The sequence below is a fragment of the Corvus cornix genome, chromosome 12 (genome assembly GCF_000738735.6).
Source record: "Corvus cornix cornix isolate S_Up_H32 chromosome 12, ASM73873v5, whole genome shotgun sequence".
NCBI lineage: Eukaryota > Metazoa > Chordata > Aves > Passeriformes > Corvidae > Corvus > Corvus cornix.
In genome coordinates, this window is record NC_046342.1 from 320,342 (window position 1) to 341,179 (window position 20,838).

The 20,838-nt window shown below is 48.0% G+C and overlaps 1 protein-coding gene and 1 long non-coding RNA gene across 15 annotated transcripts in view; both read left to right on the forward strand.

The window, feature by feature from the left end:
* Nucleotides 1-10,121, forward strand: part of LOC104695731 — a 37,798-nt gene extending 27,677 nt beyond the window's left edge. The window contains exons 4-5 of one of the 2 annotated variants that reach the window (XR_005602978.1): nucleotides 7,523-7,812; nucleotides 8,388-10,121. This is a non-coding gene — a long non-coding RNA (uncharacterized LOC104695731). The remainder of the gene's footprint in view (nucleotides 1-7,522; nucleotides 7,813-8,387) is intronic. The other variant, XR_005602977.1, reaches the window with a different exon arrangement.
* Nucleotides 10,122-15,503: 5,382 nt separating this feature from the next.
* WNK2 (WNK lysine deficient protein kinase 2) overlaps nucleotides 15,504-20,838 on the forward strand; it is a 102,952-nt gene continuing 97,617 nt past the window's right edge. For 11 of the 13 annotated variants that reach the window (XM_039558764.1, XM_039558754.1, XM_039558759.1 and 8 more), the window contains exon 1: nucleotides 15,504-16,288. In XM_039558764.1, coding sequence (XP_039414698.1) covers nucleotides 15,578-16,288 — 711 coding nt within the window. In that variant the 5' untranslated portion in view covers nucleotides 15,504-15,577. The remainder of the gene's footprint in view (nucleotides 16,289-20,838) is intronic. The other 2 variants (XM_039558762.1, XM_039558766.1) reach the window with 1 other exon arrangement.

Consider the following 20,838-nt stretch of genomic DNA (forward strand, 5'->3'; position numbering starts at 1 on the left):
GGGAGCTGGGTGTGTTCTCATGTTTGTGGGGAATGCACTGGATTTACTGAGCTCCACAGGGCCTGGTTGCAGCCACTAAGGGAAGCACATGTCATGGGAAATGGAAGTGGGGGGTCAAAGAGAACAACTGAGGATTTTCTTCATTCTGCTGCAGTCTCATATAATGGAGCATCATTAAAACCTCCGGTGAAAGGATGACAAAGCTCACAGAATTTAGCTGACATTCAGAAAAGGAATTTGAGTATTGAAGAAAGAAAACCCTGTCTTTTAAACAGTTCTTGTTTCCAAATTCACATTCTGTGCTAGTTATCCTTGCTAATATTATCTTGGAATTGGGAGGCTCTTACCAGAATTCTACCCTTTAATACAGCCATTCCATTATTTTGGTCCTGTGCACTTCATATGACCTTTTTAATATTCTGTTGCTTGACTGCTGCCTATTCTTATTCTTTCTGCTATTTACAGTTTTCCAGCCCCATGGGGAAAGAGTAACTGCACTGACTAATAATGACAATGTGGTCTGCTGGAAGGAGCAAAATGATTCCTCAAACGGCAACAGCCCAGTGTGCTTATGAAGTTCAGGATTTCAGCAGTCTCATCACAGTGGTAGTCCCCTCTATTCCCACTGAAGTTTCAGAGTGTTTTGCCATCATCTCATTTATTTGCAGAAAGCAGGAACAGCACTAAAGAGCTGTTCCAAAAAAATTTACAAGACTGTGTAAAACTGTAAAGAAAATGGGTATTATGAATACAGGTGTTACTGGGCTTTTCCTCCTCTAGTTCATCGGAGGGTTATTTTTAGAACAACACAGTTTACAAGCAAAAAGAAATGAAGCCTTAAAAATGTGAAGCTAAGAAAGAACAAGAATCTGCAAAAAAAATCGGGATCAGGAAATTAAGTTTATATGCCTGGACAGCAAAACTGAGATCAGAAATTGGACTTTAGGCACAAATTTTTTATGAGATAAGACTCGTACCAAGCAGGAAGAAAAATTGGCAGATACCTTTTGGTCTCTCTGGCTCTCAGGGCTGGGCCCATGGTTGCTGCCCAAGCAAGACTGGCCCCTTGTGAGCAGCTACCACAGCTCCATAGTACTGAAAGCTTGGAAGTGCCAGGAGACACCTCGCTCTGCCCTGGAAGGCTGGCTTGGGAGCTAGGGCATCTGTCCTGCTTTCAAGTGTTCATTTTAAAAGAACTAAATGTTAGCTGAATTTTGAAGATATGTTATTGGTAGTGTTGGGTACATGGCTGAAATCCAGAGGATGGATTTACAGCAGAGAATTAATAATATGTATGATAACAGCTTATTATGAGTTTGTGAGGTTTGTGTTTATGGAGGAATTCTTTTACACCTGCATGAATGAAACAGAGAAGATACATCCTTCAGGTACCTTAAGGGGGCTTATAAAAAAGATGGAGAGTGACTTTTTACATGGGCAGATAGTGATAGGACAAGGGGGAAAATCTCTACACTAAAAGAGGGTAGATTTGGATTAGATATTAGGAAGAAATTCTTCCCTGTGAGAGTGGTGAGGCCCAAGCACTGAGGCTGCCCAGAGCAGCTGTGGCTGCCCCATCCCTGGCAGTGTCCAAGGCCAGGCTGGACAGGGCTGGGAGCACGCTGGGGTAGTGGAAGGTGTCCCAGCCCACGGCAGGGGCTGGGACTGGATGGGCTTTAAGGTCCTTTCCAACCCAAGCCATTCTGGGATTCTGTGCTACTTGCACACTTAAAGAAGCAGAAGAGGAATATGAGCCTAGGGTATGGTAGGATTCCATTTTTTCTGGCTGTTGTACTACTGTGACTCTGGTAAGATGTGAAGGGCAGAACTCCTGGGCTGTGGAGCATTTTCCATTTGCTTGTTTAGTATTTGGTACAGGATAGAAGCTGTAACACTCATAGTTTTGAAGAATCATTGAACCATTAAGGTTGGAAAAGACCTCCAAGATTATCAAGTCTTCAGCCAAATCCCACCATGGTTACTAAACCACATTGCAAAGTGCCATGTCTGCTCTTATTTTGAACAGCCCTGGACTCCACCATGTCCCAGGGCTGTTCCAATGCTTTGCCACTCTTTCAGTGAATTTTTTTCCCCTGATATTTGGCCTGAACCTCCCCTGGTGGAACCTGAGGGTGTTTCCTCTTGTCCTATCGCTTTTTACATGGGAGAAGAGGTTGAGAGACCCCCTGGCTTCAGCCTCCTGTCAGGGAGCTGTGGAGAGCGAGAAGGGCCAGAGCTACTGCCTGAGAATGGCAGATGTCTATAAATAAAGTGCATCAGATGTAGAACCTGATAAGGAGAGAGGAGAGCATGCAGAGTGTGCTCTGTGAGCCAAATGAAAACATATGGCTTAAGCTTGGGTTGTGCATGCTGCAATTAACACTGTAAAGGTTATCTGAATATTTTCCTCCCATAGCAAGAACCAAAATTGTCCCTTTTATCCCAGAATTAGCACAAACAAGAAAAATACAGACTCTCCAGGAGTCCGTTTGCAGCCTGGTCCCCGAGGAAGGGAGAGGGTGAGACACCCCTGACATTCAGCAGAGGAATCCCAGTTATGCCTCCTCTTTGCCAAGTCCAAATCTGTCTCTTGTAAGAATGCTGCTGGATTGGTAACATTCAGTATCAAGGAGTTTGTGCTCAGCAAGGCACTGGCTCCCAAATGGAGGTGTCTGGGGCCTGATTTCTGGGGTCAAAGGAAACGAAGAGATTTTCTCTCCTCCGCCGGCCCCCAATGCACAAAGAGGATTTTTCCTGTAAAGCTGTTTCTGCTTCACATCAGCCCTAATCAAAGCAAAGGGACTCATGTCCTTATTGGCCTATGGAAGAAATCTCTGATGCAGGTGCCTGAATTCTCAAAGCAGTTGGAGTGGGGTCGTGGCTCCCCTTGCAAGGAACTGTGTGTTAGAATTTTTCTGGGCAGCTTTGGCTCCTCAGTCTGGAGATCCCATAATATGCAGACATTAAGTGGCTGCTAATGAGAGCAGGTTAATGTATAGAGTATATTCCCTACGGCATCAGGACCACCTGTGTAATAGACAAACCCAAAGGTTTCCTACATGTCCTAAGGCAACTCCAAAGCCTGTCCAGTCCCTGGCAGAGAGCTCTGCGTGCCAGTGATTGACTTCTGGCTTTGTGTTCTCTGTGGCACCTTGCAGGGTCCAGAGCTGGCACAGCTGGTGTGAGGCACCTTCATTTAATGGGGTGGCCCACTAGAACTGCTGTGAGATGAAGGAATTGAGATGTATTCTGTAACATTACAGATTAATTTCTCCATGTAGGAACTGAGTAAATTGAAAGTAATGTTCTTTGAAGATCTCTAACCCAGTCTTGTAACCTGCTGTTGCGGGATGCATTAAAGCAAATGCTGCATCACAAAACCACTGACTGTGTGGTATCTCAGCTGCTTCTGCATATCCTTGTGTTTGCAAAACTTCATTAGTATGTTGTTGCAGTAAATAACTGAGAAAGGATCACGAAAGAGCTCAGATGCTGCTCCTAGATGCTGCTGTGTAGAGTGTTTGCTAGCAGCCTGCCTCCTTATAGTTAGGGCTGGAACAGCCTGACTTAGCAGGGAACTGTCCAAAATCCCACTGCCCTCCTATTCCTCTGAGACCAACAAGTGCTCAGAGCAAAGCTAATGTTCTTTTGGGATCTGGATTATTTGGCCTTCGCGCATTGTATAATTCTTAATGCTGCAGGTCCTCAAATGTTCCTGGGAGCTGTGAAAGCCAGCGAGGGCTGCACTTCCAGCCCAAGCTACAGACAGCTCAGTAGAGAGACCCTGGCACAGGGTGCCCAGAGAAGCTGTGGCTGCCCCTGGATCCCTGGCAGTGTCCAAGGCCAGGCTGGACGGGGCTTGGAGCATCCTGGGACAGTGGAAGGTGCTCCTGCCCATGGCAGGGGGTGGAACAAGATGAATTTTAGGGTGCCTTCCCACCCAAACCAATCTGTGATTCCATGATTCTGTGACATCCACCCTTCAGTTGCTGAGGACCAGCTGCACCGCAGTGTGAGGAAGGCACTGTTCCCTCTGAGGCTGTGTAATTTCTCTGATCCCTAAACATGCCTTTCTGCTGGCATTCCCTGCTCCCAGGGGAGGAGCAGTACATGCTACTGTTATTGCTAGTATGTTTTCAAGTTGCCAGGGAGACAGTTGTCTGCTTGCACTTTACAATCCTGGCATTTGGGCCCAATTTCTCCAAGAAGTAGTCAGGGGTGGGATTCTTTTTTCCTCTTGACCTTCACTAATTCCCCAGCATCCCATCTCCCTACCTGTGCCCTCCCCTGTTGTTTCTCTCAGCACTTGAAGAGACCTGGTCATGAGAGGGGAATCCTGGGTCAGAGAAGGGTGGTGGTCTGGTCAGGATCTGCTCCTGGGAAGAAGGACCTTCTGCCACAGACCTGAGTCTCCACACCCACGCTCCAAAGGATTTTCCTCAAGACTCAGTGGCCTGGCATAACCCTTTGGATGATGATTCCCTTTCAAAGGAGCTACAGGATAACCCTTTTACCCTTCCCTTCCCTTCCCTTCCCTTCCCTTCCCTTCCCTTCCCTTCCCCTCTTTCTCCTTTCTCCTTTCCTTCTTCCTTTCCTTCTTCTTCCCTAATCATGTAAAAAACCAGGTTTGATAAGCCTTTTTCCATGTTTATTTTTCTTGTGGGATGCAGTTCCTGTTGTGGAAGGTGTTCCTGCTCCCTGCTCTTGCTCTGTGGTCATGCCCGATGCTGGAAAACGTGGTGCTGCAGGCGGGTAGGTGCTGGCGCTGGTCCAGGACCATCCTTCAGCTGTCCACAGCTCTCCAAACACAGATAAAAGAGCTGCCTAGTTTGGAGCATGTGCAGTCTAAGTAATGTGAGAGCCAGAAATACTTAGGAGACTGATATTCAGTGAGGAAAAAGGAGATGCTTCCTCAGCATGCTGAAGAAAAGCAACAGATACACATCACTAGACAAGGGTGGGTAGATATTTTCATGTGTAAGACCAAAGTGGGAGACAGTGAGAAGCTGAACCTGGGAAAAGGAGACTGCTGTTCTGTAATACTGTGGGTTGTGAAGGCAGGAACGGCAGCAGAGCACAGTGGCTGCTTCAGACGGAGAGACAGAGACAGCACTGAAAGCACCACTGCCTCTGGAATACATTCTGGGCTGAGAACACATGTTGCTAGGAAACTTTTATATTAAAATGCATTCATCTTTAAAGCCTGGTAACATAGTAATAGCATCTCCTCTGTGCTAGGGAAGCTCTTTTAATGTCAGTCCTGACGTTACTGAGACAAGCAATATGTGAGAGGGAGAAAAATACCTTGAATTATCTTGGGCAAAGATTAAAATCTAACATTATTTTTAGATTTCTTGCAGGGCTTAACTGAGGTTTAGTCATTCTGGTCTGACTAGCAAGACACTGATGAAACATAGAATCATACAGCCACAGAATCTCCTGAGCTGGAAGGGACCCCCAAGGATCATTGAATCCAGCTCCTGGCCCTGCCCAGACCCCCCAACAACCCCAGCCTGGGCATCCCTGGCAGCGCTGTCCAAACACTCCTGGAGCTCTGGCAGCCTCGGGGCCGTGCCCATTCCCTGGGGAGCCTGGGCAGTGCCCAGCAGCCTCTGGGGGAAGAGCCTTTCCCTTATCTCCAACCCAAACCTGCCCTGGACCAGCTTTGTGCCGTGACAACCATGGTTTGTTTGATGAGATGTTATATGGAATAAGAATTTAAATGTGTCTCTGCAAAAAGGTTTAGTTATCCCAACTCAGAAAATGACTCTGACTTCAAGAGTCAACAGGCATCTGGAAGGGAGAACAGGGAATCCAATTCCTTCAGGTTATCACATTGTCATCCAGGGGTTTTCTGCCTCTCAATGCTCCCATTTCATACAAGTTCTGTATTCAAGTCTCAATAGCTCATAGACTCTCCTTTTAAAAGTATCAAATCTCTTGAGGCTGTTTTCTAAAGTGTTTCCAACATTTTTGCTGATGGCAAAGACCTGCTTCCTGAGAAGAGAAATTGTGAGAGAACAGTGAGTTACTTATGGGCTTTTCTGCTCAAATGGGACATCCAAATTTGGTTGTAGTAGTTCCCAACCCTAACATCCATACTGTAAGATGGTGCTACCTATTTTTCTCATGTGCTTTACCCTGCATTTTTTTCACTCTTTCTTTTTTGTTTGGGGCTGTTTTGTTGAGGTCTTTTTTCTCTCAAATTTTCCTTCCTTCCCTCCCTGGCTTCTGGTACTGCCATGCCAACAGTCCCAGACTGATGTGATTACCAGCCAGCACCCTGGACGCCTCATGGCTGCAGCGGTGGCTTCTCTCTTCCTGCCACCACACTCTCCATCACGCCAGTTCAGTCAGGGAATTACACAGTAGTTGCTGCTTTTATTCTCCCAGTGTGCTCTCTCCCTCTATGCTCTGGGCACACCAAAGCATATCTGGCTTATTTCCCATGTCAAATTCAGAATTTAAAACATGTTGTATGACATGTAATGGTCCCCTTAAAAATAAACAAAGGCCAAACATTAGAGAACATAGCTGCACACCTAACTATGGCGGCATAAAGGGAGATCAGCTCCTCTGAAACCATACTAATGCTCGGACGCGATGGCAACACCTTCTCTCTTATGCCACTTGGTGGAGCTTAGTGATTTTGGCTCTCACATACATCGTTTTGTAAACTTACTCTTCAATTACACAACCAGTTGTCCCCCGTGTCTTGAAAATGGGCCAAATGCCTGCCCAGAAAGTAAACCCAAAAGTGTACCATAAATTCTAATGAGCAAGATGCTGGTGCCTAGCTGCTAATGACTTTGATCATCTCTTCTCCTCTTAAAAGCAATAAAATATACAGTGTGTTAATTTCAAAGAAAAACGTTAAAATATGGGCTTAGGACCTTTGAATTTATGATATACAGGATGGGAGATGGGTACAATGATGTCATGTTTGGTTTCTTTTTCAGATTTAAAATCATATTTTAATTTCCCTTGCAGATTTTTGGGATGTATCTGGGTGGGAGACCTCACATTTGTTTGAATGCATGTTTCTACTCAACAAGCACAGGGACAATGAGCACAATTAAACAGGGAAATTGTTATATCACATGCTGATCCTGCCTTCATTTAAATCAATGGCCAGTCAGTGCAATTAAACCAGAACTGGGACCTTGGCTCAGACACAGCACTTGTGCTTAGAGCCTACGTGGAAATTCAGGACATTACACCAATTTCACTCAGTTGTCATCTGAACTATCTGTTGTTAAGTATAAATTAGTTGCTCTTCAAATCTTACAGAGTTTTAGTTTTGTATATTTGTCCAACACTTTTACTTATTCTGAATTACCAGACAAATACTACCATCCAATGAATGATATCTGATGTTTTCAAAATACCGAATTTTAACATCTGAACCTGGACTCCAGACCTTGGTGTTTGGTACCCAAAGTGAGATATGTTGCTTTTATTTTTGGAGGTATGTTGTAATTAGGAGATCTCAAAGGCTCTTCTTAAACCCTTTCTCATGCAGGATGCCAACTGTCTAGGCAGAGAGAGATCAAGGATTCATGTGCAGCCTTTTGCTGTTGTCAGGGAAAAGAAGGAGAAAGAACAAAGGACTCAGCCCTGGAATCTATTGTCTGTGGTCTGAGGTGTCTTCAATGGATTTCTGGCTTCCTCTTGGGAACTGGAAACGATAATTGCAGCTTCTCTACACCGTGGTATTTCTCAATTTCTCTTTTGTTGTGTTGGACTGACAGATGAGAAGGAAAATTTTGACATAGCAATGTGCCATACATATTCATCAAATACTGAAAACTGGTAATATATCAACGTTCTTCTGTAGCATTATTTTACAAGGCATAAGAGTAAGAGCAAAATTCTATTAGGAGCTCTTACAGCAATTCAGAGCTGGCTGTGACTCTGCAACACGCATGTACCAGTGACTGGTGTCCAATGTCTCTCCACTAATTCTTATTACAAGAAAAAAAGCCACACATATAATTCTGCCCCAAAGGATGATGCAGCTTAAATTGAGTTAGCCTGGAGAAAATGAGGCTTGTGGGGGGGGCCTTTTCACTCTCAGCAACTCCCTGACAGGAGGGTGTAGCCAGGTGGGGGTTTCTTTTCTCCCAAGTAACAAGTGAGAAACAGCCTCAAGTTTCCCTGGGGGAGGTTTAGATCGGGTAATGGGGAAAATTTCTTCACTGAAAGAGTTGTCCGGCTCTGGCACAGGCTGCCCAGGGCAGTGGTAGAGTCACCATCCCTGAAGGGATTTAACAGATGTGTAGATGTGGCACTTGGGTTACTGGTGAACAAGCCAGTGCTGGGTTAATGGTTGGACTTGATGACCTTAGAGAGCTTTCCCAGCTGTACTGATTCAATGACTTTTTCAGATGTTTGCAGGGGATCCAGCAGAGAGAAGAGCAAGAGTATACTGAGCAACTGCATACGACTGCAGGAGATGACACAAGGCCACCTCTCCTGTGTAGCCCACGCTCCATGTCTGAGCACTGAGTCTATGGATAGACCTCTTTATCCTGATTGTACTGCCTGCTTTCCAATGATGCCCTAGCGTGCCAGCAGAGCAGTCAGGACTGAAAGGCCTGGTCATGTATCTCAAGTGCCACGTATCTCAGTCACCCTGGGACTGCAAAAAGTTCCTTGTCCTTGTTGTGACCCCTAAACAGGTTTGGAGCTCTGTGTCCATGTGGTGACTCCCCTCAGGAAGTCAATGGTGTTTGCTGCTTACTTAAAAGTACTTAAAAATGAAGTGTCAGTGTACTAAACAGGAGGCTCTCATGAGGACGGTGGAGGATGAAGGCTGGTTGGAGCACAGGCGTTGACTCCTCAGGTCTTTCATTGCCATCCGTGTGTGACACAGTTTCTATATTACTTAACTGGTTAACCTTTGTAAATATTGTTTTAACTGCAGGTAAATCCATAGTAGAGGTACTTGTGACTTTTGTCTGTTCCTCACAGTGGTGTGCTCAGAGTCACTGGAACCAGTCGGGCAAATGGGTGCGATCCTCACAGCACAGTGCTGCTTCTGACTCATTTGTGACAGGAGCCCTTCACTAAATGCACATTGCATGGAGGGAGGGTTTTGTGCTGAGGTTTTGTGCTCTCACCACTTCTTCAGTTCATGGAAAAGCCAGGATCAAAGAGCTCAGTATAACGAGCAGTGTTGCATGGAGACGAGATCAGCAGATGTTCTTATTAAAGTTAGAAGAACTTATGCCCCATCTTTTATGTTGGGAAGAGTAATGGCACTGTCATTACATCTTAAATCTGCCTATTTTGCAACACAATATGTTAGATGGGCTCTTTGATAAAATACAGCTTCATGCTAAAAATAAAATGTAAAGGCTATTCACTTGCTCAACTCAAACATTTTGGAAAGTCCTAACCGTGCTATTAAGTGTCGCATTCAACTCCTTGATTTGGTCTATTTTGCTCTGTTCCTTGTTTTGATCTAATTCTTACATTGCTCTTTCCATCTATTTTGTTTTCATTATAAAGGTACCTGAGGGATCCCAGCAGGAAACAGCACAAGAAGTGGAAGAGGTTTTCAAAAAACCCAATCTGCTCTTTGAACTCTTGCAATCCCTGTGGCCACACAGGAGCATTGGGAAATTAATTGGGTCATTCATTTGGGTTTATGGCAGGCTGAAAGCCATTGTTTTCTGGCAAAGAAAAGCAGATAAATAATTAAATACAAACTTTGGAATTATGCAGTAACTTTAAATCAAGTATTCATCATTGGTCAGATTTGGGGTGGGAAAGGTGACAGGCTGCCTGTCTGGAAAACAAACCTCACCTTCGTGATGTGGCATGGAGAGATGATGCTTGATGTAAATCATAGAATTGTAAAATAACTGTATTTTTGCTGACTAAGCTGCCCTTCAGGGAGGCCTGAACAGAGTTCCCTGGGCACAGCTGGTTCCTGGGCTGGGGAGCAGCAATCACACCTCATAAATCCATACAGCAGTGAAGATACTGCCCATTAACTTCTGAGCAGCACCATTAAGCTTGTTTATTTAAGGAACCTGAGAGGTAATGTGGTGGCATATTGTTATGCCTATTAAAATCTGTAGGAATTAAAAACATGGAACGTTTTTTCAGTCTAAGCTTGTCATGGATGTTGGAGTGATGTGTTGTACCAGCGTCACACTGCAGGACAAACAAAGATAAATGGAGCTCAGCCCCTCCTGAGGAGGGTGACACACACCTTCCCACCCATTGCTGCCTGGCTCCCTGACCTGCAAGGTGAGTTTGCCAACAGCATCCATCATTTTGACATACAGACATGCTTTTTTACACCTTTGTGATTAGTTTGTATTAACTCAATGACTTAGAATGATAGGATTAGAGTCATTAAGGTTGGAAAAGACCTTTAACATCAAGCCCAACCATTAACTTGAGATCAACTGACGCTTAGGAAAAAGTTCTTTGCTATAAAGGTGGGGAGGCCCTGGCACAGGGTGCCCAGAGAAGCTGTGGCTGCCCCATCCCTGAAAGTGTCCAAGGCAGGTTGGATGGGGCTTGGAGCACCCTGGGATAGTGGAAGGTGTCCCTGCCCATGGCAGGGGGTTGGAATGAAATGACCTTGAATCCTTCTACGAGTCTATGCTACTTGAACTACTGTATCTATATTGTCTCTATAAACAAATAGAACAGAACACAGATGACCTAACAGAGAATATATTGTGAAACTGGGTTTTTAAATGATCATTCTTGTTCTTTCAAAGAAAACACAGTTACTACATAACACTACCTTAGGGCCCATAGCACATGTGCAGGTGTAAGAGCGTACCCTGGGTGCAACTGAAAGTAGCTCTCAATAGGTATCTGACCTGATTTCAATCAGGTTATAAATGATATAAAAAAACAAGTTACTAGAAAAGTGGAGGCCAGTATAGAGGTTTCCATGGTCCCCTGCAGGCATTTATTTTAAACAAATAAAAAAATTCTCAGTATCTGAGAACCTGAAAGTCAAGCTGGTCAAACTGGACTGAACTTCCACACTCAAAACTAACAAACACAGAAAGAGAATAATGGCTGTTATTATGAGAAAATGGTTATTTTTCTCCCTTTTAAAACTAACACTAGCTATTAGCTGGGACAATCTGTCCTGCTCTGTGTCGGTGAGTGACTGACTGGTCCAGCCAGCAGTGAGAGGAGTCAAAGACAGACCTGTGTTAATCTACTTGTCAAGTGGAAATGCCCATCTGTGCTCTGGGGCGACGTGTGTCTCACTCAGTGCCGTGCATGGAGAGAGAACTTCACCCAGGAGATGAGCATCTTGGCTTTCATTCCTGCAAAGAGCAGTTCTCCGAGTTAAAGGCTTGATTAAGGTCACTGTCTGAGGTAGCACCTTCACTCCTGTTAGTTGAAATGTGCTATAATTTCCAATGCCATCTGCATACCAGTCAGCTCTCAAGAGTGAGGCTGCTTCCAACTTACTCTGATGATGGTTGATGATCTAACAATCAGGAATACTGCAACTGTTCATCTTTTTCCATGCCCTTTGCTAATAAAGCACTCTGATGTAGTATGCTGTGCTGGTAATACAGCATCCTTGTGTCTGTGTGTCTGCTGGCTTGCAGACAAAGGACAGGACAGCAGGAAAATCAATAACATGCTTCTGTTCTGGGTAAACTGAGGAAAGTAGAGGCAACCCAATAAAATAGCTTATCACAAGATGGGTAAGGTTGGAGGGGACAACAGTGGGTCATCTGGTGCAATCACTCCTGCTCAGGCAGAGTCATTCTAGAGTACCTGGCACAGGACTCTGTCCACAGACAGTTCTGAAATATCCCCAGTGAGGGAGACTCCACACCCTCTTTGTGCAGCCTGTTCCAGTGTGAGGTCACCTGCACAGGAAAGGTGTTCTCCCTTACAGAAGCGTAGCTTTAGGTGACTGTTCCCATTGGCTGAGGGCTTTGGATAGAGGGCAGAAACAAGGAGTGAGTCAGCCTCTACTTTGGGTTTCATTCCTGTCCACTGCATGTGCTCGCTGAGCATTCCTCACCAAGCAGGCGTGTGCTTGGGACAGGGGGCTGGCTTGGGACTGCTTGAGCACAGGCCATGGGAGAACTGGGCCCTGGATCTCTCCCCAGTGGTGCGTCCATTGTGGTCATTGACACTTAGGAAGGCCTGGAATGACAGCTCCTGATGGCTAAGGAAAAGTTCTCTGTCTGCTGGGGAGCATCCCTCTGCTGGGATGGGCCATTGTTAACTGCCATGGAATGCTGGATCAGACTGTGGGCCAGTCCCAGAGCTGCCCACGCCCTGCCACGCCACCCTGCAGGCCTGGGTGCGGTGTGGCCCCCGACCCTGCGGTGCCGCGCTGTCACACCCCTGCCCGGCTCACTCAGAGCGAGCAGAGGGCAGCGTGGAAAAAGTCAAACAGCACAAGTGGGAAGAGGCTTTTTCTTTCCATTTTAGTAGTATTAAAGATCATTCATGCAACAGACTCAGAGCACTTGAAAGTGGATCACAATTAAGTTTGTGACATGCAAATGATTGCTAGGTTTTCAGTAGACAAACGGGCACAGGAAGAGCCCTGGGGACCATGTGGCACCGGACAGAGCGAAAACTCAGCTGTGAGAACAGGTCTTGTTTCATCTGTGGAGCCCTCGGAAGGGGTCAGGGGACACCGGTGCAGCTTGGCAGTGCTCACGTGTCCTCCTGAGGCTGGGGTGGGATGCTCCCTATACCTGAGAGCGTGCAGATTCCCACTTCCTCTGAGAAGGCCTGGCAGACAGGGAAATCCAGTCTCTTTTCTTTTTTTCCCCCCATATTTTTCTTGATTGTGGGTTTTGGGGTTGGTATTTGGTCAGCTCTAGAATATTCCCCATTTTCTCCGGTCCACCTGCAGAGTGAAATGCTGCCAGCTACATTTAGCCCTCTCATTAGCCTGAATCTTATCCTTTTTCTACATGGTGGTGGGAATTTCCATTGCCAGGAAGAGAGTTCTAGGTCAATTTATGTAATAAGTAGGAGAAGGTGTCAGAGCTCTTCACCTTCCCTGATTTCTCCTGGTAACTGCAGACTGCTCTCTGTGTACCAAATCTCCATCTGCAGAGAGGTGCAGAGCCCAGCATACAGGACTAATGTTTGGGAATTTGGGTTTCTATACATCACACAAATCTGTGTTTCATGCCACAATTGCAAGTCCTAGAAATATCACTGATATTTGAACACTTCAAAAAGCAAACCACTGAAAGATCAATGGATCCATGAGACTGAATTATTAGTGAAGTGTGATTTGTAAAAATAAAACACCAGTGATTCTATTGACAATAACTACCTGGTTTCTTATTCTAAAAGGGTCTTTTAAAAATAATTCTTAACTAAAAATTAATTAATTAAAAGAAGAACTAACTATAGTTGCCTGACAGTCAGCTGCCTTTCCCTCAGAAATCTCAGGGAATAATTACTTGGTAAAGCTTCTCTTTTTATTTTTCTTTATTTACTTAAATTTTAATTATGAAAACATATGGTATTTTTTTATGAATCTAATACTTGAAAAAGCAGCTTGGCAGTAGTGGCAACCAGAGTCCTTTTGTGAATTTACAGAGCAGAAATGTCACAGCTGTCACAGGGCACAGCCTTTGGCAAAGCCAGTGTCCCACATCTCTGACCTCACCTAAGGGTGAGTTACAGAACAGTTTGGGTTGGAAGGAATCTTAACGCTCATCTCATTCCTACCGCCTGCCATGGGCAGGGACACCTTCCACCATCCCAGGATGCTCCAAGCCCTGTCCAACCTGGCCTGGAACACTTCCAGGGATGGGGCAGCCACAGCTTCTCCGGGCACCCTGTGCCAGAGCCTCCCCGCCCCCCGCCCCCCCCCCCCCGCCAAGAATTTCTTTCCCATATCTCATCTAACCCTGCCTTCTGTCAGTGGGAAGCCATTCCCGCTTGTACTGGCACTCTAGACCACCACCCAAAGTCCCTCTCCAGCTCTCTTGGAGTCCCTTTAAGCAGTGGAAGGGGCCTTGAGGTCTCCCTGGAGCCTTCCCTTCTCCAAGTGAACACTCCCAGCTCTCTCAGCCTGTCTCCAGAGCAGAGGTGCTCCAGCCCTCCAATTATTTTTGTGGCCTCCTCTGGACCAGCTCCAACAGGTCGATATTCTTCTTGTGCTGAGGCCCCCAGAAGTGGAGGCAGTGCTCCAGGTGGGTTCTTCAAAGCACAGATGGGTGTCAAGATCCAAATTTCCCTCTATCTAGACTAATTCCAAGTGTTGGTCACAGTGAATGATGGGGTCAATATTCATAGAGTGATTAATGAACTACCTGGAAAAAAAGAAAAAAAAAAACCAAAAAAGATAACTCCAGGTCGTGAGGCTTGTCATGTGTTCTGACCTGCTGTAGCACGGGTGGGCTGTGAGGTGTTTGCAGTGGCCACATCTGAGTCAGTCCCTGGTCGTGTTCTGCATTTGAGGAGTGCTGAAAGATGCTGTGTGGAAAGAGTATCCAGTTTCCCTCAAGTCACCTTCCCTTTGCTTGCAGCCGTGATAATCGGCAGCTTGGCACACCCACCTCCTGGATCCAGAGATCGGATGGAGCTGAGGCCGGCGCCCCGCACCCACCCCACACCTGCACGGGAGATGCTCTGGGGGAGATGTCTGGGGTGGATGCCCTCGCCGGGATGCTCTGGAGGGGATGCACTCGGGGGATGCTTGCCGGGAGGATGTTCTCAGAGGACGCTCTCTGGGGATGCTCTTGGGCCCGTGTGTGCACCTGCCGAGGGGGCGGACGCTGTGGGGCGCGGACCGAGGCGGCGGCGGGGCGCGGGACCCTCCCATTGTCTGCGGTGGCGCCGGGCGGGGCGGCGGAACCGGGGGTCGAGAACGAGGGGCGGCCGCCCACCCTCCGCAGCCTCATTGGTGGCCGCCGAGCGCCGGTGCCTTAAATGGGCGCTGCCCGGGAGCGCTCCCATTGACAAAAAAGCGGCGGCGGCGGGGCGGGGGCTGCGGGCGGGGGGCGCGGCGGGGCTGCCGCAGGGTGCCCGCGGGCAGGGGCGCGGAGCCGCCGGGCGCGGAGCGGGAGGCGCGGCCGGGCCGGCGCTGCGGCGGGGGCGGGCTGCGGCGCAGGGGCGGGCGGAGCCGAGCCGCGCCGCGCCGCGGAGCCCCGCACCGACAACGGCTCCCCCGGCCCCGCCGCGCACCCGGGCAGGCGCACGCTCGGCGGAGCCGCCCCTCCTCCGCCGCACGCCTTCCCCCGCGCATGGCGCTGAGCGCGGCAGCCGCCGGCTCCGCACGTAAGTAACGGCCCCGCCGCGCCTTTGTGCGCGGGCCCGCCGCAGGTGAGCCGCAGCCCGGGGCTGCACCGGCCGTCCGGCGCTCTCGGCCGCGCCCCTGCCGGGGACAGGGAGGGAGCCCGGTCTGAGCGGTCGGGGCCCGGCCCGGGGGCCCGGCTCGTCGGAGCCCCGGGGCCGGGGGAGGTGCCTGGGGGCCGGGCCGGGCCGTGGCGGCGCTTCAGGGCTGCGCTCTGCCCCGCGCAGGTGGCGGCGCGGGCGCGGCTCGCGGTGACTCCCCCGGGCCGGGGCGGCGGCGGGCGCTGACACCTCGGACCGGATGGAAACTGGGGGCGATGCCAGAGCGGCACCTCGGCGGGGCGGAGGCGGCGGCCGTGCCGGGGTTCCAGCGACTGCCGAGCCCGGCGCTCCCCCGGCTGCGGAGACTGGCGTGAACATGGATGGGCCCGGCGGCGGGGGGAGCGGGGCGGCCACGGCCACGGACGCTGCTGCAGCGCCGGGAGCCCCCGGGGCCCCCGCGCCGCCGCCCCGCGGCCCCGGCTCCAGGGACCCCAAGCTGGTCCATCAGCGGTTCCTGCGAAGGAGCGTGGTGGACTCGGACCAGGAGGAGCCCGCCTTCGACCTGCCCGAGGCGGAGCACCAGCGGAGAATCATCCTGCTCCCCAAAACCAGGAGGATAATCGCGGAGCGGGCGAAGGCGGGGCAGGGGTCGGCGGAGGCGGCGGGCCGGGAGGCCGAGTGCTCCGGGGAGCCGCGGGCAACGCCGGCCTCGGGCAGCGCTGCGGGCGCCGAGGAGCAGAAGGAGCCAGGCAAGGACGCGGAGCGGAGAGAGGCGCAGGATGCTGCCAAGGACCAGGGCAAGGCTAAGAAAGAGGAGCCCGAGGAGGAGGCTGATATGAAAGCGGTTGCCACCTCGCCGGATGGCAGATTCCTAAAGTTTGATATTGAACTCGGGCGGGGATCCTTCAAAACGGTCTACAAGGGTCTGGACACGGAGACGTGGGTGGAAGTCGCGTGGTGTGAACTGCAGGTAAGCCCAGCTGATCCTCCAGTGCTTTTTTTTTTTTTTCCCCCGCCTTATAAGCCGGGAACTAAAGGCATCGTGCCGGTGTCATCCAGAGCAGCTCAGCCCTGAACAGCCTTTATGGTCACCATCGCTTAGGATCCAGTGTCTAACTATAGCGCAATATCCCCATTGGCTCCGGATCCACCACCTTATGTACACTCCTCCCACGCTTAACCCCCTCGGCCCGGCGCTGCTCCAGCCGCGGATGCCGCGCAGGACCCGCCTGGCGCAGCGAAGGTCACGCGTGGCTCCCGCGGCCGTGGGAAAGGGCGGAGCGGAGCGGGGCTGCTTGGCCCCGGCCCCAGCCCCTTCTCGGGGCAGCAGCTCTGGGTTAAAGTGACACCGACCGCCAATGATTTCGAGTGCGTTTGCAGGAGCAAAATTTCCTTTTGTGTTATGGCCTCATAAAGGCTGAGGAGCTGCTCCCCCCCCGACCTTCCCTCTCCCCTGCCATGGAATTGTCACTGTCCTGGTGAATCAAACCTCCCAATACGCCCCAGTGCTTGCCTTTTTTTAGGCATCATGTGTGCAGTGCTTTGGTTAGGTCAAAGACCTAGCTGTCCAAATACCTTTTAAAAAGGCAGATTTTTACATTAAAGTTCTAGATGTTGAGAATGAAGTAATATCATCCAGTAATAGTTGAAGCCATCCAGTAATATGTAAAGAGAATGAAGGCTTAGATGCTCTCTTTCCTTGCTACCCTGTTCTTGGTGGGTTTTGTAGCCTTTAGTAAAAATCATAGTAGTACATGCTTAATTTTTCTTTTGCTTATAGTGCCTGTTACCTCACTTTCGTTGGCATCCATTGGAATGAGACCTAAGAGAAAAACCTAGTAAAAATATTTTTTTATTTTCAGCGTGAGCTACTCTGTAACTTAGGTGAAACGAGGTTTAACCCTTCATTATAATTTGGGGTCTTTAAACTCCCACTGGGTGGCTGAGCTTTATGGCCTGCAAGAGTATTTGAAACTGACATGGAAATAACGTGTTATTATAAGACTGAGCTCCTGGGTTTTTGTTTATATTTTAATGTTGGCCCAATCTTTTTGTAAATTACTCCTGGCTGCCTGGGATAGCTGTGGATGGATGTGCAGTCACATCTTTATTCGCTGATGATTTCATTACACAACATAATCATAATTCACTGCAGCGCTGCTCCCTTAATAAGAATTATGGGGAACACTTCTCTCTTCATAGTCATGCATTCCCTGGCTTTTATGGGACAGGGATGCAGAATGGGAGACACAGCAGCCAGGCAAGGTATGGTGGGCTGGTGGTGAGGGGCTGAACCCCTCTCTCCTCCAGCCCGGGAGGTCTTGGAGGGTTTGTGGGGAAATGGGGGAGCCTGGGGGATTGCCAAGGGGATTTAAAAGAGGGCTGCTGGAGGGAAGCCTGGGGGCAGGCCTGGGCTTCGTCTGGCTTTGCTGGGAACTGAATCCTGAATATGTAAGGCTTCTACTTCAGCAGACTGAAATCCATGAGGGATGGTGACTGGGATGCTGTTGGAAGGCAGGTTGTCCGAAGGAAAAGGCTGATGCTGCTCCTGTCAGGCTAGCTCCATCACTGCAGAGCCATCGCACAGACCCAGAATTCAGCACGATGCCAGGTTTTCACAGAGTGCTCTAGCAGGGGGATTGACATAGATGTATTTTCCACATATTTTCTGTAATAGAATATCTTTAATGACCAAAGACTGCCAAATGTATTGGAGACGCGGCATGGAAGTGCTAGACTCTGGGTCATGTACACCTAAGGAAGAGACTGGGAAGGCAAAACTGCAGTGTGAAAGCTTTCTTACCTGGTGAATGGCCTTCTTGTTCTTAATTACACTTGCTTAGGAATTCTTGAACTGACTGCATGTGAAGAAATCTGTATAATGCTCGAATTCCCATTCGTTTTCACTATATGTGCATCAGCCCAAATCAGATCTTATTGCTAGATATTTTCAATTTAATAAAGGATTTGCTTTAGGCCTCTAATCGTGGAAGGAAAACTATTGTTTGGCTGCTATAGAGAAATTGGTGTGAATCCCTAGGAGGCAGGGGCTGCTGGGTCTCCTTAAACTCTGCTGTGTGCAGACCAGAGGTAATGTGAGATGGTATGTGACTCTGGAAACCAATACTTTGGTCTGGATTGGGAAAGCCTCATTGAATGACAAAAGCCTTTAACGACTACAGGATTAAAGCCTGTGCCTCTGGGCTGGATTTGCATGGAGGAGGCGATGGGAGAAGGTGTGAATGGCTGTGTTGTCTCCAGCTTTTTGACTTGTAGAATACTCTCTCAGTTCAGCTGGGGAATTTTAGGGAAAACATTCAGAGGGTGCTTTCAAGTAAATCACTTTATTAATGGCTTTTTTTTTTTTTTTTTTTTTGTGAGCTGTGCCAGTTAGATCTGCCCCGATTTGTCTTTCTCCGCACAAATTTGAAGTTCCCTATAGGTAGCAGAAGACTGAGTGGAAGCCATCATATCACTATGCTGCTGGAGACAAAATGCCTTCCTCTGCAGCCTCACACCATCAGAACCCAGCCCAGAGCCTTTTTGTGGAAAAATTGCTGCAACCTGTAGTTTTTTTCTTCTGGAGATGCGCTTGTGCTTGTTACAGTTGGAGCGGGGAAGTTAAAGCGAGCAGCGTTGAGGTTCCATGCAGGCATTAATCCTCTGCCCTGGCTCAGCGTTTTTTCAGCCCGGTTGTGCTGTTGCCTGTGTGTCTGTCTTTGTCCATCTGTACAAAGGCCTCGCGAGCCATTCTTGTTCAGTGGCTTTATTTCATTGAAAAGGTGGCTTTAGGGTTCAGAACTGAAATCATGGCTCTGATTAGGGCAGGATCCAAGCGCTAACCAAATGATCTGGGCTTTAGACCTGTCTGAAGAGGTGAAAGCTATGGCTGAATTCTAGCTAGAAAATAAGGCTATTGTTCCTTCGTGAAGCTGAAGTGCCAGAGCAGGATTAGTGTGCCCTTGCAGTTTTGGAAGGGTTTGTGTTCCAAGGTTTTCAGCAGCTGTAATTAATATTAATTGATGGCATACAATTGCTGTGTGGTGAGGCTTTGGCAAAACACTATTGAAGTGTTGCACTCCTAAGTAAAATGTTGGGTCATGAATAAGGAATACAGGCTTTGCCACTCCCCTGCTTACAAGCCAAATACTCCTTTTAGTTAGATGAATGGTTTCAGAATGCCCATCATGTTTCCCTTTGGGAATATATAGGGACTCTGCAAAGAGTACTATGGTACTATGAAATGCAGGGGCCTCATTGTACTTTATAGTTCTTGCTTTGACTGTGAATACTGACACTGTATTTAATTTTAATTTTTTTTGTTAAGAAATGAGGAAAGGTTGGGCTGTCTTATACTGCTGTTGCAGGAAGGTGGGAAATGCCTGGTGATCACCCCAGGTAAGCCAGGCTTTCTCCAGTGCATAAGGGTGCTTAGATGGATGCAGGACACTTGGTGCCCAGGTGCTCCGTGCTCTGAGAATGTGTGGGAGTCCTGAACTGGGCTCAGTCCCAAGATGCATCAAGATGTTGGATGTTGGAGGTATTTGGGCAGCTGTGTAAGAGCAAAGGATGAGCAGAGGTCAGTTCTCCTTCCACACCCAGATAGCTGAAGTGAGAAATCCTGGGTATTAGAATAGTTCTGACAGCATTTTCCAATGGCCACCGAACAGTGTGTCTGCAATGGTAAAACAGCCAGGAATAGCCATGCTGCCCTAGTGGCAGTGTTCTGCTTCCCACGCTCACAGATTTGCTGTGGGCTTCTGGTAGTTCCGCTATAGTTATGTTGGGAAAAACTTAAATATCTTTAAAATAAGTGTTTTAATTCATGGTTTCATAGCACTTTTCTGCTTTAATGTCACTACCAATCTCTTCAAACTGCTTGAACCAAAGGAAAAAATGTGGAATTACGCTGTATATTACACAGTATATTTGAAGTGACTCAGTTATTTGGGAGCTTCAGGTTTTTGGAGGGCATGGATCTTAATTTTCAGTGAAGTTCAAATGTGGATGTGTTTCTGGATGTCTTAAATTATCTCTTCCCATATTAATACTGCATACGAATCAAACGAATTTTCTTGATCTCAGTTTTTGTCCCTCTACACGAGAAGCTCACCCAGACTGGCTGCCCAATTTTCATATGGCATGAATGGTCTAAAAGTAAAAGATGAAATTAGACTTGGTTTTGATGCAAGGTGAATAAAAGGGACATTTAAAATCATTAATGCTGAACCTGAGTGAACTTGCCTATGTTTGTTTCTAAGGCCAATAACCTTTCCTTGAAGCAAGATTTAAAGTTTGAGCGGGGAAGGGAGGAAAAGCTATTTATTTCTAAGTGTGCTATGAGAGCATGCTATGATCCCTATATAACTATTTTCTTAACATTTTAAGCAGTGTTTTCATTCTTATGTTCATTTAGAAGATGTGCAATAGTAAGAGACATCGAGGACTATAGCTCAGATGTTTTGATGTAAGCAGCTATGTTTGCATGCTTACAAGTGGGAGCCAGTGCAATGGACAGTG